General features: G+C 46.3%; 1 protein-coding gene across 2 annotated transcripts in view; it reads left to right on the top strand.

The window, feature by feature from the left end:
* Positions 1–18,598, top strand: part of CNPY1 (canopy FGF signaling regulator 1) — a 41,129-nt gene extending 22,531 nt beyond the window's left edge. Inside the window, exons 1-4 of one of the 2 annotated variants that reach the window (XM_068973066.1) lie at positions 10,235–10,320; positions 10,659–10,862; positions 12,614–12,710; positions 16,639–18,598. In XM_068973066.1, the coding sequence (XP_068829167.1) occupies positions 10,719–10,862; positions 12,614–12,710; positions 16,639–16,676 (279 nt within the window). In that variant the 5' untranslated portion in view covers positions 10,235–10,320; positions 10,659–10,718 and the 3' untranslated portion in view covers positions 16,677–18,598. Of the gene's footprint in view, positions 1–10,234; positions 10,321–10,658; positions 10,863–12,613; positions 12,711–16,638 lie in introns of those variants that run through there. The other variant, XM_068973064.1, reaches the window with a different exon arrangement.
* The last annotated feature ends 6,492 nt before the right edge of the window (positions 18,599–25,090 follow it).

Raw genomic sequence — 25,090 nt, 5'->3', positions numbered from 1 at the left:
GCATGTGGGATCTTAGTTCCCAACCAGAGATCAAACCCGTGCCCCCTGCACTGAGAGCTTGGAGTCTTAACCACCAGAATGCCAGCTCAGTTCAGTCGCTCAGTCCTGGCTGACTCTGTCACCCCATGCGCTGCAGCACACCAGGCCTCCCTGTCCATCACCACTTCCCAGAGTTTTCCCAAACCCATGTCCATCAAGTAGGTGATGCCATCCAACCATCTCATCCTCTGTCATCCCCTTCTCCTCCTGTCCTCAATCTTTCCCAGCATCAGGGTCTTTTCCAAAGAGTCAGTTCTTTGCATCAGGTGGCCAAAGGATTGGGGTTCCAGCTTTAGCATCAGTCCTTCCAATGAATATTTAGGACTGATTTCTTTTATGATTGACTGGTTTGATCTTGCAGTTCAAAGGACTCTCAAGTCTTCTTCAACGCCACAGTTCAAAAGCATCAATTCTTTGGTGCTCAGCTTTCTTTAGGTCCAACTCTCACATCCATACTCAACTACTGGAAAAGCTATAGCCTTGACTAGAAAGACCTTTGTTGGCAAAGTAATGTCTCTCTTTTTAATGTGCTGTCTAGGTTTGTCATAGCTTTTCCTCCAAGGAGCAAGTGTCTTTTAATTTCATGGCTGCAGTGATTTTGGAGTCCAAGAAAATAAAGTCTCTCACTGTTTCCATTATTTCCCCATCTATTTGCCATGAAATTATGGGACTGGATGCCAGAATCTTCGTTTTTTGAATGTTGAGTTTTAAACCAGCTTTTTCACTCTCCTCTTTCACTTTCATTAAGAGGCTCTTTAGTTCTTCTTCGCTTTCTGCCATAAGGGTGGTGTCATCTGCATATCTGAGGTTATTGATATTTCTCCCAGAAATCTTGATTCCAGCTTATGCTTCATCCAGTCCAGATTACTCTGCATATAAATTAAATAAACAGGGCGACAATATACAGCCTTGATGTACTTCTTTACCAATTTGGAACCAGTCTGTTGTTCCATGTCTGTTTCTAAATGTTGCTTCCTGACCTGCATACAGATTTCTCAGGAGGCAGGTAATATGGTCTGGTATTCCCATATCTTTAAGAATTGTCCACAATTTGTTGTGATCCACACAGTCAAAGGCTTTGACATAGTAAATAAAGCAGATGTTTTTCTGGAACTCTCTTGCTTTTTCCATGATCCAGCGGATGTTGGCAATTTGCCCTCTGGTTCCTCTGCCTTTTCTAAATCCAGCTTGCACATCTGGAAGTTCTTGGTTCATGTACTGTTGAAGCCTGGCTTAGAGAATTTTGAGCATTAGTTTGCTAGTGTGTGCAATGAGTGCAATTGTGCGGTAGTTTGAGCATTCTTTGGCGTTGCCTTTCTTTGGGATTGGAATGAAACTGACCTTTTCCAGTCCTGTGGCCACTGCTGAGTTTTCCAGATTTGCTGGCATATTGAGTGCAGCACTTTCACAGCATCATCTTTTGGAATTTGAAATAGCTAGGCAGGAAGCTAGGGAAGTCCCCACGCTTTTTTTCTTTTTTTTTGGTTTCTGAGACAAAGGAACTTCCGAGCCAGGAGGAGATGCAGGATCTCAAATGTTGTGTTAAAGCTGTTCTCACGCTGCTAGCGTTGGGTGAGCTGAGTTTGGCGCATCAGAGGAAACACAACCCTTTTCTGTTCTGCTTTTTTTACTCCATTGCCTGGGTGCCGGGCTGGGGCAGGAGGGTGTGCCGTGACATGGACTCCAGCTTGGGACGCTCCTCCTGGCACCAGGACCTCCCAGCAGAGTTACACTGGATCCTCCCTCCTGGTGTGGGTTTGCAGAACAGAGGGAAGGCCAGAACTGCATGAGAGAAAAATAATGCCATGGAGAATGAGCTCATTTTTGCTTTCAGTGTTCAGCCTTGTAATCTCCCCTCAAGACAGGCGTCCAGGAAGGCTGTGCCCCTCACTGTAGCCTCCTTGGCCCCTTCAGTTTTCTCTGCTTGTGGATGAAACATCAGTGCCCTGGGCCCGGTCTGCTCACTTGTGACCTGCTGTCTCACTCAGCTCAGCGCTCATCATGGTAATGGTGGGGGTGGGGGGGTGAGGTCCACCCAGAGGCGCTGTCTGGTCTGAGGACCCAGGCCTCTTTGCAGGTCACCCCACACACATCTCTAAGGACAAGCCTTTGACTCAGTCTCTCTGTACAAATGGCCCTTCTTCCGGCCTCTGCTCTTTCTTAGGCAGAGCACAGAAGCAGCAAATAGAAAATCAGAGCAGGCAGCCCCCTCTTGCCACTGCCGCCCCGAGCGTCAGCAGGATCCTAAGCTGTGAGGCCCCTCCCTGTGCACACAGCGCCCGAGGGGCTGGGGGACGGGGAGAGTGGCGGCAGGTCTGGGCGGGGGCACAGGGTCCTGAGGCCAAGACTGCTGGGCCTCAGACCACGCTTTGCGTGCCACGGGTCTGGATGCCCGTGGCTGGCAGCTCTCTGATTCTGAGAGGATGGGCAGGGGTGAAAACGGTGAGAGGTCCTCAGGCTGGCTTTTCATGGCGCTGCGTCGGAGTCCCAGGACTGTCTACTAGCCCACCAGTTAGGAGGCTGCAGAGATCGGTCTGCGTTCCTTCAGTCCGCTTCACTTGTAAGTAATCTACACGCTAAAACAGTCGGCATCCATCAGAAGGAAAGACATCATGTCCTTTTACATCTGTGTGTCGTGCCGAACTCTTGAAGGGTCTTCCTACCAGTTACTTGCCCTGGTCAGACACGCGAGAGCAGCTGGGGCTTTCCTCCCAGGTTTATAGGCCAGGCCTCTGGCGAGCGAGGGGGCCAGCTTGTGGTCCGGCCCTCCGTAGGCTGTAGGCAGTCCTGACCAGGGTGGAGGTGTTTGAGAGGGCCAGAGCAGGGTCGCCCTGGCTCAGACAGGATCACAGCACACGTGCGTCTGGGCGCCGGCCCGCGTCTCATGTCATTCTGGGTCCCCTCGTGACGGTAGGCCCTCGGGCAGCCCCGGCCACCTCTTGGGCGTGGGCTGCACTCACAAGACTTCAGGCCAGGGCTAAATACGGTCTGGGACTGTGTTAGGAGCTCGGCAGCCTAAGTCCCACGGACCGAGCGGCTTAAACAGCAGAAAAGTATTGTCTGCAGTCCGGGGCTGGGAATCCCGACCCAGGTGTGGGCAGGGCCGGTTCCTCCCGAGGCCTCTCTCCTGTCCGGCCGATGCCATCTCCCCCGCCTTCCGCCCCGCCGTGCCTCACAAGCTGTCCCTCTGTGCGTGTCTGTGTCCTGAGCCCGGCTCGTAAGGACGCTGGTCAGATCAGATCAGGGCCCTCGGGACTGGTGACCTTAGCTTGCCTGTGTTGTGCAGTCACTCAGTCATGTCCGACTCTTTGTGACCCCACGGACTGCAGCACGCCAGGCTTCCCTCTCCTCCATCTCCTAGAGTCTGCTCGAACTCATTCACGTCTAGCGCGTCGGTGATGCCATCCGAGCAGCTCATCCCCTGCTGCCTCCCTCTCCTCCTGCCCGCAGTCCTTCCCAGCATCAGGGTTTTACCTTAATCACCTCTTCACTGGCCCCACCACCCGAGGTCTGGGGGAGCCGGGGGATGGCCCTGCTGGCTGCTTCGTGGGCGGCAGAACGGTGTGCCAACTGAAACGGCTCTGCCCTGTGGGGCCCTGGCAAGTCACCCCTGTCGGAGCCTCAGTCTCCCCACCTGGGAGGGAGTCTCTAAGGCCTTCCTGCCCCAGTGTCTGCGTGGCTGAGTCCTCAGCATGATGGCCTGGCAGCGTCAGGGCCGTGGAAGGAAGCCTCCAGGCCAGGGCTACTCAACCAGGAAAGGGGGCAAAACACTCACCTCACCCCCTCAAAACTATTGTTTCAGGATAGAATAAGGTAAGAGTGTCCCCAAACTGATGTTTAACAAACAATCCAGAGGGGTTCTGCCATAGCTCACACTGGCCAGGAGCTCACTTTGAACCGGTCCTCAGGACATGGGGCATCTCGAATCTGCACGGATTTAAAGTTTAGCCGCCTCCGCAGTGAGTGTCCTTCATCCGAGGTCCAAGGGGAGACCGTCCTCAGCCTTCTGGATGTGCCCGAGCCCTTTTATCCCCAGGTGAGAAAGACAGGGGCTGTGCTGGGCTTGGATCTTGTACAAAGAGGAGGACGCTCAGAAGTGCACACATGGACACTCACATATACACACATGCACATGGACACACACACAGAGACACTCATGCACACATACACATGCACACACAGATACACCCGGACACACAGACGCATGCACATAAGACCCACAGGCACACACACACAAGCACACACAGACACACGTGGACACACACAGACACATACACACAGGCACACGTGCACACACAGACACAGACCCACAGGCACACACACACAAGCACACACAGACACACACAAGCACACACAGATACACCCATGGACACAGACACCCATGGACACACACAGACACATACACACAAGCACACACAGACACCCGTGGACACACACAGACACATACACACAGGCACACATGCACACACAGGGACACACAGACACATAGAGACCCACAGGCACACACACACAAGCACACACAGACACACAGGGACACACAGACACATACACACAAGCACACATAGACACCCATGGACACACACACATACAGACCCACAGGCACACACACACACAAGCACACATGGACACACAGGGACACACAGGCACATACAGACCCACAGGCACATTCGCACAAGCACACATGGACACATAGGGACACACAGGCACACGTGAGAACAGACGCACATGCACACACACACACAAGCACACAGGGACACACAGACACATACAGACCCACAGGCACATACGCACAAGCACACACAGACACACAGGGACGCACATGCACACGCACACAAGCACACATAGACACACATGGACACACACAGATGCATACAGACCCACAGGCACATTCACACAAGCACACACAGACACACAGGGACACACAGGCACGCGTGAGAACAGACGCACATGCACATGGGCACACGCACACATGGACATACATAGACACCCAGGCACCCGAGGACACACACAGACACACAGACATACAGACCTGCACGCACATACATACACACACGCACACACATTCACTCACGTACCGTGAGTGCACCAAGAATGTCTCTGGAGGATGGAGAGCTGGGCATTAGGGTCTAGGGGAGGCATCCTTCTTACTTTTTACTCTATGCTTTTGTTCTTTTCCGATTAAAAAAAAAAAGCAAGTGAATGTGTTACTTTTTCTATTTAAAACTATTTTTAAAGAAAGGGTTTCCTCTGCGGCCAGCGGGAACGTCTGTGTGCGCATGTTTCCGCAATGAGGGAGATGAAACTCGAGGTTCTGAACTGATCCCAGTCTTCGTCCTTTTCCTCTGAGAGCTGAGACTTCCAAAGGAGATCTCACAGGCATGACGCAACCGGGAAATGCCACAACAGAGTTCCCGGAGGTGACTTTTCACTTCTATTCCAGGAAAGCAGTTTGCAGAAATGGTTAGAAATGGATGCCTATTGTGTTTTCAGAAGCAAGATGGTGAAAGACTGGCAGCTTTCGGACATGGGGGGAGAAAATTGTAACATAAGGACTCGGATATCTATTTATGTGATCTTTAGCTAAATTGATAGACAGGCAGTCATATTATCATCCACTGGGGTTTACTGGCTCTCTTCCAGGCAGTCTTTTTCAAGTATTTCTTTGAATTTTTGTTCAGAATCACAAGAAAGTCCCCTTTAAAAAGGCTGAATTAGAGAGGTAAGTTTGTCTGGTGCGGAGACGGAGCTGAATAAATACTGTTGGCTGAATGGACACGTTCCCATCGCCTCTGTCACCGCTGCAGCTCTTCCTGCCTTTGCCCTTTTGAGCACTGTCACTGTCTTCTATTACTTTTTTCTAATCTGCAAAATCCTTCCGGGGTAAGCCAGCAGAGGTCAAAGCTCAGAAGGAGCGTGAAAAGGTCGCCGTAAATCCTCTCTTAGAGTGATTTTTAACAAAGATTGAAAAATTGTAACCTTTTTCACATGGATAGTTGTATTTCAGTTCACCTAAAAATGTTTGAAAAGTAAACTTTCTTACAAGACTAATAAATAGAATACTTTTTAAGATGAGAAACCAAATGGCAGTGCCAATTTCTATTTAATAATGAAAAGAAAGTATATATTTTTTAACTTTAGGAAGTCAAATTGAGTTCAGTGACTCCCATTTGGAGTTCATTAACAGTGATCCAGTATGCAATTTTTCTATACTTTCAAGGTTTCTGCATTGTTTAGCTGAAAACAGGCTCCAGACTTTTTTTTAAAATGTGATTGAAATTTTAATAGTTTTGAATTCTAGGAAAAATTTTCCCCCAAATCACATTATTCTTTTTATTATTTCTATTTTTCTCACACTCTGAGCATATACTTTATGTTGACATAATATGTCCAGGAATAAAAATAGGAAACACTTGCAAAATATTTATTTCAAATAATGACTTTCTCTCACTATTCAGATTAAAGGAGGCAAAATTTTGATGTTGTTTTCATAAATTTATTGTATCATTTGTGGTAAGTTGTGCTGCAGTCTTTGTATTTTTGCCCCCAAGGTTTTATTGATTGCACAAATTCACCTGTTTTAACATCAAATTTATGTAGCTGAAAAAGCTAATATTAATTCTGTTATATGTTGGCTGGCTTTGGCTCTCTGAACAAAGGCTGCTTAAAATCTCTCTTATTGATTAAGTCCAGATGGGATTCATTTTTTTCTGATATACAGAACACTGGAAAATTTATCAACCTTTATTATTCTTCATCGAAATGAGCTTCTTTAGATTTCTAATTATATTGTCCAATAAAACTAAACAGTCAATGCTATTTGCATATTATATGAAGAAGTGTCACACAACAAACTCATAGCAGTCAATTAGCATAAAAGCTAATTATATATCTCATCAACTTACAAGAGTTTCTGAATTCATGCTCTCTGTTGTAGCCTAAAGCAAAGGAGGTTTGAATTTTCACTTCTAAATATTGACTTTTAACTAATATCAGAAGTGATTTCAGTATTTTTATGGATGAAAAGTTAGTGATTAAAGTAGATGTAATATTTGCTATAATGCAATTAAATTTTTTATATTAATGACACCTCTAGAAAGAAAACCTTTGCAACAATGTGAAACTAAGCAGGCTAAGTGCTGGTTTCCTATCTCAGGGGCATTCCAAAATAAGCATCCAGATAAGTAAGATTTATTTGAGATTGTCAGACTGTTATGAAGGAGACAGCATACCACAAGGACAGTTTTCACGTCCGACTATACACCGTAATGTAATTGTATCACTGCCTGATTGTGATAGCTATCAAGCAAGAAATTTGCTACAAGATTAACAGAGACATAGTAATGAGCAAACACGGAAAGCACCCTGTAATTGACTGTTATTAAAGTGTTGTCATAGTGGTCTCGAAAAATTCCCTAACTCCAGCTTTCTAGAGAAACTGAACCCCAAACTTTCAGCTACCTTTTTCTGTTTTCAAGTTGGAATATGAGTACCTCCTCCCACCCCCATGTCATTGCTCACAGAACAAGCACATGGTCAGAAGGGGCCTAAAAGTAAACAAACAAAAAAAAAAGAGTCATAGCTGGGTTTCAGAAAGAGAAAAGTTAGGATTTTACTCTGAGAGTGCACTGAGACAGCAACGAAATCGTAACGGATTGTTTTTGTATTTATAACTTACACCAAATGAGTCCATGTGTAAAAGTAATGGCCGGTGAATCAGTTTTCTCCCGATACAATGATGGCGGCCTTTTTCATTCATATTTTAATGAGGTTAGTATCTCTGAGACCCTCCTTCCAGGACGGAGGCAACGCTTCCCTAAGACTACAATAGGAGTTGCTTTATTGACAAGTACTATTCAAAATCTTCATAGTATAGAAAGAAAGCCTCAGTTTTATTCCACTTGTCTCAATACTTATTGCACTCTTAAAATCAAAACACTTTGAGGGGAGAAAAAGCCTCAATTATTCCCCAAACAGTCTTTAAATTTAGTGAAAGTAGTTCAGCTAAGTGGAATCATTTTAAACCCTAATTGTGTGCATTTTAAAAGTGAAATCATGTTAAACCCTAATTGTGTGCATTTTAATAAACGTATAAAGAGTTGACATGCATAAGCATCTTTTTCTTTAAAATTTTCTCACAAAATCAGATGCGTTGATTGGGATTTTAGGTCAATTTAAAAAAAGTATTCCTGTGGAACCAACTCGACTCGTCTCCTGCTGTGTGTTTTTTCTTGCTCTCAGTGAAGATTGTAAAAGGGCATTTTCTGAGCTCTCTGCCAGCAACATGTCCTACTCTTTCTATTAAAGAACGTTTACTAGAAAGAGCCAGCTAATTACATCAAAAAGCCAGTTAGCCTTCAAAGGTGTATGAAATCCACAAAACTCACGTGTTGATCCCTGGATACCACATATTTGTGTTAAAACTGGTGCAACACTACTCTATTGGGACATACGAAATCCCAATTTCAAAACAAGAAAAACAATCCTGTTTCGTAGAAAGTTATCACGTGGCTATGGTTTTTTGTTTTGTTTTTAAAAAGCACCAACCGGGAAATAAATAAAATGGCTCTCAAAAGTAAGTTGTGGAAGGTCTCACGTTTTTAACGTTCTGATTTGTTCAGATCTTATATACTCAGGGTTTTCGTACGCCGCTCAGAAAGTCAGGTCTGTTTTAAAAAAGGATTTCGAAAGTGGTCTCGGCGCCACGGGAACCAGTGTGGTATATTCGTCCAGGGTTCCAAGAGCACCCTCCAGCGCGCACAGCCTCTCTTTTCAGTGACAGCGTCTCCCCAATGCTTACGCTGAGACTGGGGACTGGGGAGAGGGCTAGGGAGGGGCAGAGAGAAGGCATTCCTGATGACAGATTTCTAAACGAAAGCGCCAGCTCTTCACTTGGAGGTTAAAGTGCCGCTTTGTTGACATCCAGAAAGTGCTAGGAGCCTCTTCATATGGACCAGACCAGGAAAGACACAGCAGCACTCTCCTGGCAGAATGAAGACCATACTCATTCTGTTCACGATCTGCTTGACTAATTGTAATTTAAGAACTGACTTCTCTTTCCTAGCTTTTAAGTCCCAACACGTATAATCTTTCGTCTCCGGAAGTCCATAAAACAGATTTTGTTGGTTAACCTATGGTTTTGGTTGTGTTTACAACTTACGAGGCTTACATGGCACAATTAAAAGTGTGATTACTTTGTATTTATTGTGTTTTTATAGTGCACTTTCAGCTACTTTATAAAGGGTCTTCTGATCGTAGACATGAAAAAAAAATCACTCCTTTAAAAAAACGATATTTTAGCTAATCAAGGATGTTGCAGTAGACTCCAGCTTAACAAACGACTTAATTGCCAAGCTGACCGCAGGGGCCTTGAAAGCAGCTCGGAGTCGGTCTCCAGGTTCGCCGGGAGAAGGTGGGAAATTTCACCCCCACGCCCGTGCTGGGGGCGGTGGAAAGTTCCCGCGGTGCCCTGTCCCCGCGCATAGTTGGCTCCTTGCTGGGACTGGGGGTGAGCGCAGGGCCGCCGGCGCGGTCGGGGCTGCAAGCAGGTTTGCGCTCAGGGGCGCGGGGCGCGGGGCGCGGGCGGCGGGCGGGGCGCGGGGCCTTTGTGCGCCCGGAGCGCGCCCGTGAGCGCCGCGCGGTCGCCGGCACCGGAAGGGTTCACACTGCGTCTGAAAGGGGGACAATGGAGGCGCGGTATATGCACAGCGCCGAAATCGAGTTCATTTGTGGTCCGGCCCCTTTCACCCCGGCTGTCAGGCAAACTTCCTACTTTGATCAGCAGAGGGTGGAGAGGCAGAAAGGCCCGCGGAGGCCGGGGCCGCGGCGCGCCCGCGGCGCCCTTGGCGGGTCCCCGCCCCCTTCCGGAAGGCGCCGCGGGGACGCGGCCTCCTGCACCTTGACCTGTCTAGACGGCCCCCGAGTAGGGTGGTGGTTTTTTTTTTGTCCCTGTTACCAAGGGCGCGGGGTGCTCTTTGACCCCCGCGCGGGGCGGACGTGGTGGTCACAGGGTCCCCTGAATCCTCGCCGGATTCCGGAGGGAGAGGGGCGCGCGGACCCCCGCACCGGCTGCTCCAAAGACGACGCGCCCGCGCCCCGCGAGCGGGGACAGGCTGTCCGCCCGGCTTTTCCGCGCCACGCGGCTCCCGGCCCTGCCCAGGACCCCGGCGGCCGCCGAGAGGCCAGGCCGCTGCGGAGCGCGAGCCCGGGCCTGGGCCCAGCTCGAGAGGTGCGCGGCCGCAGAGAGGCCCCGCGCTCCGGCTCCTGACTATCGGTTTCTCGCAAGTAAATAGATAATAACAGCCCTTCTCTGTGGCTCAGAGCCTTCTTCTGCATGCTCCGTGATTTTCAGAAATTGTCTCCTGTGGAAGGATAGTTGCTAGTTCGATTAGAAGTTTCTCTTGTGATCACTTTCAAACATAGGCACCTGTTAAAAACCGGAATTTTAGCTAACCTCTTAAATGCTGTAAATAATGTAACTGGGCAGTAACCGGACAGGAAAACTGCGCGCATGAGGGGGGGCGGGGGGGCGCTGCCACGTGCGTTCAAGGGAATGGCTCTTAAGTAACACTAACATTAAGTCAAGTTTCCTGCCTTTTCTGGTTTTGTTTTTTTCTTCATAGATTCCCTTAGCCCAGTCGGAGGCATTCCTCGCAGACCTGCTGGACAAAGTGTGCGAGCGGATGAATGACTACAGACTCGAAGAAGACCCCGTGACGAAGGAGAAGACTTTCAAGAGATTTGCTCCGAGGAAAGGAGACAAAATATACCAAGAATTTAAAAAATTCTATTTTTATTCAGATGCTTACAGACCGTTGAAATTCGCGGTAAGCTCTTTTTCCGCAGAGGAATTCTATGCTCCGTGAACGTGTTTTTGGTACTTTAAAGAAATTTCTTGCTGTTTGGGATTTTGTTGAGTTTTGAGACAGGCCCGTTAAAATGTTGCCTGTTAGCCTTGTTGTTCTGCTGCTTTCTCGGTGTTAACCAGGCGCTCAGTGACTTGCCTTTCGCATCACTGGGGGGCCGTGGTATTTTCATCTCCGTGGAGACACTTAAATGATATTTTCCAGGAGGTGCGTTACAAGTCCCAGTGACTTGGAGGCACCGTTTGAGGCTGCTTTGCTCCCGGGACGGTGGGGAAGGGGACTCAGTCGGTCCCATGGGCGGGCAGCTCTTGTACAGGCTCCTGTGCCAGGCACAGGGGCTGTGGTTCTGAGATTAAAACCTAAATTAAAATGAGTGCTGTTTTGAAATATGGATAGCCACGCGATGGAGGGAGAATGACGCACATCACTTTTTTCTCAGGCTTCACAGAAGAGGGAGAATTCTCCTCCGGAGTTAATCCAACTATTTTAGCACAGACTCGGTGAAACAAAGGCTTAGGTATGACCGTCGGCCTTGTGGCACATTTCCTCCCTTCATGTTTATTCTACTTGAACGGTGGCCTCTGGCTCAGAATGTGCCTACCAGATATATGGCAAGAGATTTCATTGTACTTTCGCTGTTGAGTCAGATCCAGTGATGGGAAAGCCTATTTAAGAAATGTCTGTGGTTCACGCGGTGGCCAAAATGTCAGACATGCCTACCCCCTGATAGAAGGGCGGCAGCTGACTTTGGAAGATTTCGTTTTAATTAAAAAATCAAGGCAGTAATTCCAGGGCTGGAGATGCTGGAGCAGGGGACTGCAGAGAGGAAAGTGCTTATATTTCACAGGTCTTCCATAAACACGTGATAGCGGAAGTTAAATATTTTCAAATGCCATTTAAAATTTTTTTGAGTCTCACTTAATGAACTCGGAAAATGAGTTCCAAGTCTCCAGTGAACACCATTTAGCATTACAGTTCCTAAGAGTGTAAGCTTGTGTTTCCCCAAGGCAGACACATACTCCAGTCAGAATTCAAGGGTTTCAGAAGCATGGGTACATTTGAGCACCCTCTTTTCAGAAATGTCAGATTTGGGGGCAGAGGGTGGGGGGGAGCGAAGTGAAATTATAGATGGATCTGTAACTGTTAGAAAAGAAAGTTTCCCGAGTGACTGACAAGCTGTTATCCAGAGGGCAATGGAAGATGCGTTTGTGTGTTCATTGCTGAGAAAGCTTAATTGTTTTCACATTTCAGATCCTGCTTTAGAACCGCAAAATGGATTGTTATGTTAAATATAAAGGAAACTGGTTTAACCATTTTAAGGAGCCATGTTCTTTAAAGTTTCCAAAAAAACAAAAACCCACCAAAAAAGCAAACACTTTTCAGCTCCATAAGTGGGAGCGCCCCCCCTCCTGTTCCTTGCATTCCATTCCAGTTTGAGGAAGAGAAACAAATACGAAGAACCGTTTTCCTGCCTTACCCTCGTCTTTCAACACGACTAATCAGTCAGCTGAGTCTTGGGGAAAATGATGCAATTAGCATTCTAGGGAGAGGGTTCATCCCATGCAGTGATGTCTTAAACCAAAAGGGCTGATGAAAATGGACCACCTTGGTAACATGATGTTTTTAGCTAATAAAACTGTGACAAGTCCTTCCTAGCACGGTGTCCTGTGAGCGCACATCTATCCACGTCTGGTGGTGTTCTGTTTCTGCAGTGTGAGACTATAATAGAAGAGTTCGAAGATGAAATCTTTTCGCTTATCACCCAGGAGGCACACCAGCTCGCTGACGCACTGTGCGGTAGAAAGTCAGGTACTGTGTCTGATGCGGCATGCGCCCTCTCCCAGGCCCACCCCTCTCCCGCTCAGCAGCTTGTTTTTATTTTTTTCAAACCGAGCCTCTGTCTCCCTGCCACCGGCCTCCGATGAATCAGAGAGGACTCCGTGTGAGCGTGTGAGCGGAAGCAAGGCTGCGAGGCCTTGTTGCTTGTACTTCTGCTCCTCGACGTTTTTAAGTGAATTCAAACATGCTTGACTTCCAGCCGGGAAGGAGCAGAGGTTTGGTCAGCCCTGCCGGCATCCAAAGCACTTCTCCTTTTAAACTTTTAGAGCTGAGTTCTCCACCCTGGACAAGGGAAGGATTTCTTTATGACTTGCCTGCTCACCTGCCCCAAGAGAGAGGGGGGTCTCTTTAGTAAGAAATTTCTAATGTTTTCCTGTTGGTTTATTTGGTGCTGAAAAATTTTTTTCAAGTTCCTTTCCCCAAATATCTACTTCTTAAAACATTCTTTTTCTGGTGTGGAAAGTAATATTTGATTTGTATGTATGAACACATACATACACACAACCAGAAGCTAGAAAACACTACCAAAACGTTATTTCCTGTATACAGAGCTGAAACACAGGATCAGCCCGACCCCCGCTTAAACACACGCCTTTTAGCCTGTGTCATTTTGATACTTTAAAGGATGTAGGACAGGTTGCACATTGTTTTCAGATATCTTTGAAGAAATGAGTGTCATATATGGAAATGATGATTGAAAGCTGGGGAAATAACTTTTATGCAATTATGGACGCTTCAGATGTTTAGCAGTCAGCACTTGTTTATAATTAAATATAATTTAAAAAATAAATAAATAGACCTGCATCCATAGAATCAAATGTAGTGCCAAAGTCCTTAAAATAATAGTTACTGCAGTTTGAAGATATATGTTTGTCATCGAAGTTATTGAACAAGAAAGTAATAGATTTCCATTAACATGACCAAGTTTTCTTACTGAGTAGCTGATGGGGTTGTTCTCTGTTTAAAATCCAGTTTGGCTGGGAGTTTGCAGGGCAAAGTGAAGTGATATAGTCAGAATATAGGCAGGAATTCTAGAGCTTTTTCCATTGATTTTGGATATGTGCTGTTGTAAGTAGTGAATGTCACATAATGGGAGCGAACTTCACATCATCACAATTTCCCAGAGAAAGTATTTTAGAGGGTTTTCAAGCAATTCAGAGATGAATGTGTCTGTTAGGATCTAAACAAAAGTGTAATGAATGGGATCGGGAACGTTTGTTTTCCTGTTTTTCCTCCAAGGGTTTGGGCTTGTCATAATCGTCTTTGCTATATGAGTACCTGCTCAGATATTATGGAAGTCTCTAGAAAGTTTCGCCAACTCTTTATGGCAGGAGTTGCTTCAAATAATAAGATTCTGAGGAAACACTGTTTCCAAGTGCAGCAGTTCAGCTTAATTTCCATTACATTAACTATCTCTTCATTCCTTCCGTATATTTATAATTGGACATAAAAATTAATAGTCTCCTAAAGAAAATACAGTGTAAAGCGTAAACTTAAGATATGTGCGGTATTACTAGTGTAAAATAGAACATGATCAAGTCATTCTTAACAGCATCGATTTTTAAAAGACTGATTAAGTGTTTGCATTGTACACGCAAGTAGCAGTGCACCAGACCTACTGAGAGAGCAAGGTAGCCAACCACTCCAGAGGCTTCTCCGCCACATGGCTGCTGCCTAGTGAAGGGGAGTGAGCTTTTTCAGGCTGTGCCTCTGTGAAACGTACTTATGGGTGCTCTAAACAATTTATAAATAAAAACTAGGAATCCATTAATGCTAAAAAGAGGCAAGAGTCCCCGCCCCTCCTAACTGCCCCCTCCCCCACCACGCCATCCTTGAAGTAAGTAAACCACATCACAAGGTCAAGGGGTTTCCAAACTTAAAAATTATTCTCAGGAAAAAGCTAAAGTGACAAAGTATTGAGAATAATCCTAATGCATGATTGCAGCCAACAAAGAAATAGCATGTTTTAACATACGGGACGGTTTTAGAAAGCTGTGTAAAAGATGAGGCTCTCGTATCATAGAGAAGCTCCAGATGCTTTTCACGCACTCTGAGATACAAGCACAGCAAGTTTCCTATGGCAGCGTGAGGGTCAGCCTCTGCTCTGAAAAGGTGAGGCTTTGTTTTATCCTGTTCTACCACAGCTTTGCTGCGATCCCTCTGCACGTTTAAATGATGCTTTAAAGAGATGACCGTGTGTGTGTGTGCACGAGTGTGTAACCGAGGTTATGAAACTACATTAACCAATACTTTTTCTATATACTATAAACAAACACTGTCCTGAGGGCTCGTAAAATATCTACATTGCTTTTAGGGAGCTTAATGATCTTTTCAAAGATAGACATTTTTAGAACTAGAAGTTTGGTTGGGAGGTTAATATACTCTATATACACCTTATATATTTGTGTGTGTGAGAGAGATTTTTGCTTTTTTTCTAGTTAAGGTAGACCTTTTCACTGTATTTGTAATAGTTAGCACGGGAGCAGATCAGTGCACGTTCACAGACGTCAGCATTTCAGCTTTAGAGGTATAAATGACCTGGGAAATTTCTGTAAGGTATTTAAGTGTACATCATGGTGATTTGATGTGTCCATCCATCTAATTAATTAACACATGTATGATTGTTTAAAATATAAGGCCCACCCCTATACACAGATAAATGGGGAATAATGGAGAAAACATATGTTAAACTTAGGATGACTGTGTTTGGCTTTAAAAATAATACTTCCCTGAGATTTTCATAAACATGTGTTATCTTTTTGATGAGTGAGAAGCATCTCAGTGGAGTGCTGTGGGTTTGCAGGCGGACCTGCAGACGCCACTGTAGTTTATTCAGTGGAGAGAAGAAAAGTTACCAAGTGCGCTCTGTTTCAGGGGCCTGAGACAGCAATAGTGGTAATAGGCTATTTCTTACGAATCTCCTTTTTCCCTAGGCAGAAAATAAGAGTTCAGTAGATTTTCCCAGTTGGATGTTTTGTAGCATTTGACCCAGGCTTCTCTAGATTTTCATTGTAATGTCTTGGAGTAAAAATGGTATTTTAAAATCTTAATAAGATACAAGGTCATGATTAAAAAGATGGCTATATTTCACTCAAGGTTAAACATGTCACTCTAGATTATGGATGAATGGATTCTTTGGTTTGTGGAGGTATTCATTAGGAAGAGTGAGTTTATAAATATAAATACGTAAATATGTTTTATATACATATCACTTCTGCTTTGGTATCAAATCTTAACATTAAAAAAAAACATGAGACCAATTTTGTGACATGAGCAGTTTGAATGGCCACCTAAGGAATAAGGTCTCAAGTATTCTGAAATGGTGAGCCTGCATTTAAAGTAAAAGCATTTTGACCTTTCTGTATAGATTTTCAAGCATTAAAGAGGGTGGTAAATTCTAATATTAAAAATAATTACTTTCAAGGCTAATACATGATACAAAATAACACAAAGGCTAGCCTATTTCCTATTTTAAATAAATTATGTAGCTAGAATAATCCATCACCCAGTCTAGAGAGCTGGCATTCTCTGCTTCCAGTGGGAAATGTACTATGGATCCCAGCCTCTCCGCACCTTGGATTAAGTGCCCAGCACACTGATGCCCTGTCTCGAGTTTTCCTTAAACACTCCCATGGCCATGGGCAGGAGGACACAACCCATGAGCTTTGTTTCACAATGCTGCAGGAAGGAAGGCTGGCAGTGCCCCTGGGGTAGCAGTGGGTGACCAGCCTGCAGCGGAATAAACTGTATTCTTCTCTCTACTTGTGTGTATTTGAAAATGTCAGAAGGTTTTTTTTTTTTTTCAATGTGCTTCCACAAGAATGTGCTTTGCAGAAAGCAAGTGACCTATGGGTGATGTTAAATGTGAGAGTGATGCCATCTAATTTTTCCCCCCCAGGTCTGTGTGAAACGTCCACTAAGCATACTGAACTCTAGGAATGACGGTGCCGCTAGCAGAGAGGAGTCACGGCGCGGCCCCCGAGGCCAACGTCTGCGTTTCTGTCTTCACCTTTCTTCACGAGAAGAAGCGCTGTGTCTCTTTTTCATACTGCAGGCTCTCATCTTTGATATTTTACTGAATATCTCTTCTTTGGCATCATGACAAATCCCACTTCTTTCTCCAGGTGCAGTTGAGGAGTACATGAAACAACTACTTTTGTGGATTTTGGTATTTACAAACAGTCTTGGCAGGAAAGCATCTAGTTTAGTGAGAGGTCAAACGTGAAGACACATCACAAATGAAATAAGGGTTTAGTAACATGCGCTGCAGTGTCCACGCACATATAGCATATAGTGTCCTGTTTGAAAAGGACTTGGTTTGATTTCATAAGTACTTGATTAGTCACAAAATTAAGAAAATGCATTGCAAAATTCCAGGCTAATTTTTCTGGGCTGTATGGCTATCACTGAAAGAAATGAATTCACTTTATGTCAGGAAGGAAATTTAAATTGCTAGAAACCTTAAGTTTAAATACTTTCTAATTCCTAAAATTTAACCAAATGAATAGAAAGCAGTGAACACTTTAATAGTGAACAGTTATATTGGCCTTTCTAATGCATGCGTTCTGAACTGAACTGATTTAGAAAGTTGGTTTATTATTCGTGTATTTATTATCGTGTATTCTTAAAGGCTGACACCAATGGACACGTTTATTTAGCTGCAAACTCTCCTGTCATGCTTTGTTTTTTAAAGGTTTTCACCTAGCATTTAGCATGTAGATTTTACTACTAACCAACTATTGTTCTGTCTATGGATGTTTTTGTAGGTGTGGAGATGGAAGGAGAGGTGGAAACTTACAGAAAATTGCCTTTTGACCAGCTTAATGGAGTGTAGTAATCTCACTCTTAGAGATTTCATTGTCTTGGGGAATCTAATTTGTTGGAGATTTCACTGTCTCTGTTAAATTTACATTTAGTGGACTAAAACTTTAATTGTTTAAAATATCAGGGCATGCTTCACACACACATTTGAAAGAAGAAATTCTCATTGTTATCCGTGGGAAATTTATAAAGTGGGTTGATGTTCCGCCTCCAAAAGCAGAAACTATTTGCCATGTGTTACGTGGTTACCTAGAAAGCACATTACTCAAACCGTTCAGCTGACACTTCGGGAGAAAACAATTTGTAAGTTTAGAAAAATTTGCCAACATGAAGAGAAAGAGGTTTCCTTTCTCCCTTTCCCACCTCAACTTGTGTTAAAAGTCAGGCTTCTATGTCAGTGTCATTCACTCACTGAGAAAGTTTCTGGTTCCCTAACTGATTGAGAAGTGTGTGGAGCCAAATATTAGGACCCGGTGCGTCTGCGCTGCCTGCAGCTGACAGAACAACGGAAATGGCATTTAAGAATTCGAGTCGTTTTTCAGGACAGTAGGAAAACTGACTTAAAGCATGGTGCCTAAAACTTTAGTAAACTCACCTATTCAGGTTTCGTTCACTTATCAGATAATATGCCATAAATGTTTTCCTACCTTCGGCTTCCTTGCTAAACACTAAACTGTTTCTTCACGGGAACACGGCAGAGATGCTGGCACGGAGTCCCCGTTGGAACCGTAACACGTGTGTGTGTGGGGGGGGGTGTCGCTGACAAACCCTTACATGGACAGTGCTCATGCCGTTGTAGAATTTAAGAGAGTGTGGGCTTTGGGTTCCACCCTGAGCGGCCGTGGGGCGGTCTGCCTTCACGCCACTGATGGTGTTTCTCGTGGATGCTGATGCTTCTGCTGTGACGAGAAGCACGCGCCTCGCCTCTCACAGTGAATATCTCAAGGTTTTGCTCAATATGGCTATTCAGTTTTTTCTTACTTCCTAGTAAAAATAATCTTGTCTCTTACAAGATTTTCAGTATCTCATGACGTAGCTATTTTTCTTTCCAGATCAAACTTGCTAAACTCATGTAAACATTTGTGATTGCTGATTAAAACTACATTTGAATCCTGGATATGAGTCACTGCGCTTCTTACGGCTGCGACGACTCCTAGGTTTCCCTCTGGGTCATGGTGAGGCTGCGCTGCTTTTGCTAATGAAAAATAATGAGAGAGGAGCCCCTGGCTCCATCGTCCCTCCAACCACGCTCCTGCCTTTTAATGACTTTTATTGACCGAAAAACAAAAGCAAAAAGCCAGAAAAAAGGAAAAAGAAGACAACACCCAGGGTGTAACAGAAAAGTTTCTTAGAGCCCCTGAAAAGCAACCTAATACTGAGAAGAAATTCCTGGAGAAAACGTTGGGGGAGGTTTACATTACTTATTAAAATAATGAGGAGAGAAGACGTGTTTGAGGTAGATGGTTTCAAATTGTAGTTTATGAGATGGTTTCTTTGGGTCTCTATGGAAGACTTCTGTGAGCCTCTTCTCATAAAGAAAAGGACCAAATTGGCTGAGATGCACAGCTTATATTTTGTTATGTGGATTACTGTTTGCAAAGAATAAGCCAAGACCAATGAATCTATTTCACTGAGGAGTGGAGAGTGGAATAGAACAAAGTCCCAAAAGGGAGCAATCAATACTTGATTTACTAAGACAAGCCCTAAAAAAAGAGAGTCAATAGCTGGTTATATTTTTTATACCTGTTTCTCTGTTTGGTTGACATTTATTCATATATGTAATAGTATGATCTAAATAAATATTTTAAACTGTATACCAATCTATCTTAAAATTCATGTTGTAATGAATATGAGAAAAAGCCAGCCTTTGATGTGATCGTGTATCCTGTGTTAAACTCTAAGGCAAATCTTTGAGGTAATCTTTAATCTTGACACCCAGTCCTTAGCATATTCCATAGTTTTATGCCAGAATGCAATTAACAATATAATATAGTCACGATAAAAAGGATACTCATTAGATATGTGCATTTTTTATTGTGATCTTTAGCCTACAATTTAATCCCCCTTTATAAGTTTCTTAAATTCCTCAGATTATTTGCTTTTAGAGCAAGGACTTAAATAAATGAAAGGTCAAATGCAACAAATGAAATTGAAATATGAAAGTCGTAGAAACTCGTTGCCCATGAATTACCCATAAAAAGAGGCAGATGACATGCTTCTCTGGGGGTCCTGCTTGGCACCTCCTGCCTGAAACATGTATTTGCTGGGGAGGAAGGATCCACCGTTTTCATCTGTTTTCAGGATTTGCCCTGCTCAAACAGATGATGATTGCACTGAATAGAATATTGGCTCATTTGTCTGTAGGACCATCACCGGAAAGACCAAGCTTTGCTTTGTAAGGACAGTTTGTGGAAGTGGAGTCTAAAGCATCAGATACAGCTCTCTCCTTGCCAGTCCTGGGGGGATTTGGAAGGTGGCTGGGTGGGTAGAAACCTAGGTTTGTAGGTGCAGCCTACAAGCCTAGGTACATAGATAGGAATCAAGTCAGGGCTCAGAGAGCCCAGCTACAGCGTGGCCAGCACCAGGGTGATCCCAGAGAAAAAGTGTCCAGAAATTTAATTCCTTAAAGAAAAAAAAAATCATTCCTATACTCCCATCTTGATTTCCAAGAAAGAAAAAAGATAGGCTGTACCATAACACACATAGAAAATGTTCTACCCCACAACAGCAAACTGCTCCTGAGACACGTTTGATCTGTTACAAGGTTAGCGGGAAGCGTGCAGGGACAAGAGAGGACAGACTCTGTGTGATCAGTACCTTGAGACCACGGGATTTCTGCACCATGGTTTATGGCCCTGGATATACTCCGGCGTCTGCTAGTTTGCAGTCTATGAGAACTGGAGTAGGGTCCATATCCTAGTGTTGTGTGAAGATTATATAGATCATTACGTTGAATTGGCTCACGGTGCTTCTCAGGTCTGCTGCACCCTCCTACCTTTCTGCATATTCATTGTTAATTTTTGAGACTTTGCTATTGAAACTCCAGCTAAAAATCTTTATTAAATAATTGTAATACATAGTGGAACCATACGTGAAGGACTAAGAAGCCTGGTGTGCTGCAGTCCGTGAGGTCGCAAAGAGTCAGACATAACTTAGCGACTGAACAGTGAACAACGATATATACCTTTGTTGTGTATTTCCTAAGCCTCCTATAAGTGTGTTATTATACTTCATAATTTAAAAAATAAAAATGAGGAAAAAGTTACTAAGAAAATAAGCCACGATGTTACATGGGAAATGTATTTGAATCTTACTATAATATGGCTTAGTATTATGAACAAAATTCCAAGGAGCCATGGGTCAAAATTGTATACCCTCCCCCAAACAATAGCGCAAAGCGGAAGCCTGATACAGCAGGGTAAGCCATTCGATCAGATAGAGTCATGTTCTGTTGAACTACAGTGTAGGCCCAAGTTTCCTGACTGCAGACTTGGTTGATCTGTGATGCAGCTTGGAGGCATACAGATCTTTCCTTAGAGCAGAGATTCTAGCGACTTCTTTCTCCTTTAGGGATTGTTACTAAACCAATATCTAAGGAATGCAGGTTATATAATGAAACATTGGAAGCCCAATGTCAGCTAATTAAGGGCCTGCCTGGGAGTCAGAAGGATCCTCTAAGTGATAAGTAAAACTGTTAATACCAGTCTTAAACTTTGTGAGCAGAGAAGCTGGCTCCTGAAGAGTGCTGATGTCCTGCCGACATTCCGTGTCAGGGGTTTGCCCCAAGCTGCTCTCTGACCAGTGGGGATTTCTCTGCTGTGTGATCTGATAGCGGCCAATAAAAGGTGCTGATAACGCTGGGGGAACCACTGTCCGCAGAGAGAGGAGACTTCACTTCAGTCAGGTGAGCTCCACTGTCTGATAGAAATGATCTTTATGGCTTTGCTGTTCTTCATCAAAGGACCTTGATTAAGCACCTTCATGCCCTGTGGTTTGTAGAAGAAAGCAGAGAACCAAAAAATAGACTATTTGGTCCCCATTAAAAATGGACTCCATTTAAAGCAACATGGTATTAAAAGAGAGCAAGGTCTCATGCAAATGCAGCTTCAATAAGTGTTATTAAATTATTAGACCTTTAGGTGAAAATATGCCCGCAAACTGCCTTTATATGCAATCAAAGCCGTGATTAAATATTAATGCCCTAAGATTAAAGGGTCACTTGAGTAGGTTTTCTTAAGCAATACCCCCAAATGGTGAATAGGAGATGTTGCAAATTAGCTGGCTTTTGTATACTTTGTGGGCGCTAAAACCTGCACCAGTTCTGAGGGTGAAAGCCGCCAGGGTGTGGGCCAGCCGTGCACAAGCTGAGGCACTGTGTGCTGGACGTGCGTTTTCTCCTGTCAAACCACAGAAGGCTCATCCGGCCTCGCACCTCCTCCTGGTGCCTTGCAAGGCCCTTTCGCAGGAAGAGAAGCGTCTGAAGCAGCGTTTGTGTTTCATAAAACCCAAGGACGAGCTGCTGATTGTCCGTATGAACTAAGGGTGTGTGAGACCTTCAGCCTTGAGAAAGGAATACTTACTGCTCGCTCAGAAATCCTTTTCCTTCTCCTCGGCGTAGGGTAGGTCCAAGGGAGCCTTGGTGCCCGACAACATACCCAGTGGTGGAAGCTCTCTCCTGCGTTCCCACGATTGCCGAGGGCCCGCAGTCACCCCGTGGCTCAGGGGACAGCGGTGGGACCAGAGATGCCCTCCCCTCCGGGCAAGGTCGTCACAAGGCCCAGGCAGGGCCCCCCAGGCCCTGGCACTGAGGGGGCGCCCAGGCAGGCGAGGGGAGCAGGACCGGGGGGAGCGGTCCCTCTGGGGGATGTCCTTGACCTGAGGCCCCAGGGAGCAGGCTTCTCGGCTGGCCAGCCCGTGAGGCTGTGGGAAAGCCGCGGGAATGGAGGGGGCCCACCAGCTTCTCCGGCTTGTTCTCGTTGGTCTGAACCTGGGAGCCAGCCCGGCTCGAAGTCCTGCTCTTGCCTGGCTGAGAAATAGAGCTTCGTGGTCAGACCTGAGTGAGCAATGCCCCAGCCCGTCCCGGACGTCCCCTCGTCCGCCCGCAGGCCCGGGCCCTTGCTCCAGGTGGCCTCGTCAGCTGGCACTATGGCAGGACGCCTGGCGCCCCGTCCCTCGTGGGGTCCCTGCACGGCAGCTGGCCCCATCACGACCCCCCACCCGCTCTCCACACGCCTGGACTTGCCCTGCTCGTCACCATCCTGGGTCAGCGGGCCCCTGGGTGCAGCGGGCACCAGGAGGAGTTCAGGGAAACGCGTCTGTGACCGTGGGCACTGCACCCTCCACGCCCTGTGGAACCGGAACCCGACATGGGAAAGGGGGCATGTGTGGAGGGAGACCGCGCTGGGGTCTTCAGCGTGAGAAATGATGTCCCCCTGGGTGGACCTGAGCTGGGCTCTGTGGTCTCCCCGCTAGGACCACCTCTTCCAGGGTGACCAGCCCCTTGGAGGGGGTCAGCGGGTGCAGAGAGGGTAAAGACCCGGCTGGAGGCTGGGGAGTGCCAGCGGTAAACACGTCCAGGGACAGCTTTCGGAATCTGTACGGAAGCTTTTTGGAAGGTACGTTCCCTGGCCCGTGGCCTTTGCTAGGGTTGAGAGAAGGGGTCTGGTACAAGAGCATGTGAGGCTGAAGAAGCAGAGCCGCCGAGGAAGAAGCTGGAGCCTGCCGAGGATGGAGGTGTTCTTGCCCCGCCCCCTCGGGGACACCGCGGTGCAGGGGCCTCCATGATCCTCAGCTAAGGGACAGAGGCCAGCCCGACCTCAGTCTGCTCTTGGTTTTGCAGGGGGACTGGCAGGAAGTGTGGGGCCCCATTCTGGCCCCAGGGCCTCCGCTGTGCACCCTGGGGCCACGCGGGGCTGGGCATCTTCAGGAACCTACCCTCCGGGCTTTCGCAGAACTGCGACCTCCTGGGGTATGCTGGGGCCGTGGGCACTGCCTGAGTGTCATGCCGTGCTCCGATGGTGGAGCCATTTCATCTAGTTTGGGTAAATTTCAGTAAGGGAGAGGACATTTTGGTTTTATTTATTACCTTCGGTTCTCACAGAGTGGAAGGTGTCCGGGAGGAGATGGGCACTCGCGGATTCCCTTAGAGTCTGTGTCAGATGACGCCCCTGGACGAGCCTGCATCCTGGCGACCCCCCGGTCAGGAACACCCCCTTATCCGGAGGTGGCGGGGCGGACCTCCAGCCTTGTTCCACTGCTCTATCTGCTGGCCCCATCTCCGCGCTCCTGAGCCCCTGCGTGGACGTTGCTGGTCTTCTGCCCATCTGGGAGACCACATTCGAGACCACCTAAGCGCCCTGCCCCGCACTGGGTCTGCCTTTCTGGGGTCCACGGGGCTCATGCTGTGGGAGTCCTCGTTCCTCTGAAGGCTCAGAAAGTGTGGTTCAGACCAGAGCAGGCAGGGCTGCGGCAGGTGGGTGCCCAGGGCCGCCTCCGTCTGCCCCGACCAGGGACACTGCAGAGAAGGGCATTTCTGCCTCTTTAACTTAGCTTTCCTTTTTTAAAACCAGGCAAAACAGGGACTTCCCTGGCGGTCCTGCAGTTCGGACTCCATCCTTCCCCAGAAAGGGGTGCAGGTTCGATCCCTGATTGGGGGAACTAAGATCCCTCATGCCATGTGGCCCAGAAAAAAAAATCCAGACAAAATAAAATGAAAATCAGACACAAAAAAACCCCCTATGTTCTTTCTTATAAGTAAAAAGAAATACATGTATTTAGAAAATATAGATTTAAAAAATAAGAAAATAAGACTTTTCTCAGCTTCATCACTCAGCTAGTTGTCTCACATATGTATGTCTGTGCACACGTGTGAGTACACGTGTGTGAATTAGACATCTTCCCTCCTGCTTGTGAGTAGCCTTTGCCCTCAACGTGCGGTGAGCTCCTTTCCCTGTTGTCTCATCCCCTTTAACACCGTGACTCTGACGGCTGCCAAGTGTGACCTCGTGTTCTCACACACACCACACTCGTTCAGTCTCCTGTGTTGGGTCATCTGGATTATCTTCAGTATTTTTATCATTGTGAAAAAGATGAAGGTGAGTTTTGGAAGCTGCGTGTGTGTGCTCAATTGTGTCTGACTCTGTGACCCCGTGGACTGTAGCCCGCCAGGCTCTCCTGTCCATGGAATTCTCCAGGCAAGAATACTGGAGTGGGGTGCCATGTCCCTCTCCAGGGGATCTTCCTGACCCAGGGATCGAACCCGCATCTCCTGCCTCTCCCGCAGTGGCAGGTTGGTGCTTTACCACTGAGCCATCTGGTAGCTGTGTCTTTAGCATATTCAAGGAAATTTCCTTTGGATGAATTTCTGGAAGTAGGATTTCTGGCATTAGCACATGTGAATCACTGGGGTCTCTGTGTGGCCCTTGCGAGGCGGGCACCGTCCCCATCAGCCTGGACCAGGTTCCTCGTGGTCCAGGGAGGCCTTAGGGAGCCTTGAGTCTCTGGTACCCACAATGCCTTTGGAGTCTAAG

The sequence above is a fragment of the Capricornis sumatraensis genome, chromosome 5, assembly GCF_032405125.1.
Source record: "Capricornis sumatraensis isolate serow.1 chromosome 5, serow.2, whole genome shotgun sequence".
In the NCBI taxonomy this organism is placed as follows: domain Eukaryota; kingdom Metazoa; phylum Chordata; class Mammalia; order Artiodactyla; family Bovidae; genus Capricornis; species Capricornis sumatraensis.
Note: the sequence above shows the minus strand (reverse complement) of the source record. Positions and strands in the feature narration are given on the sequence as shown.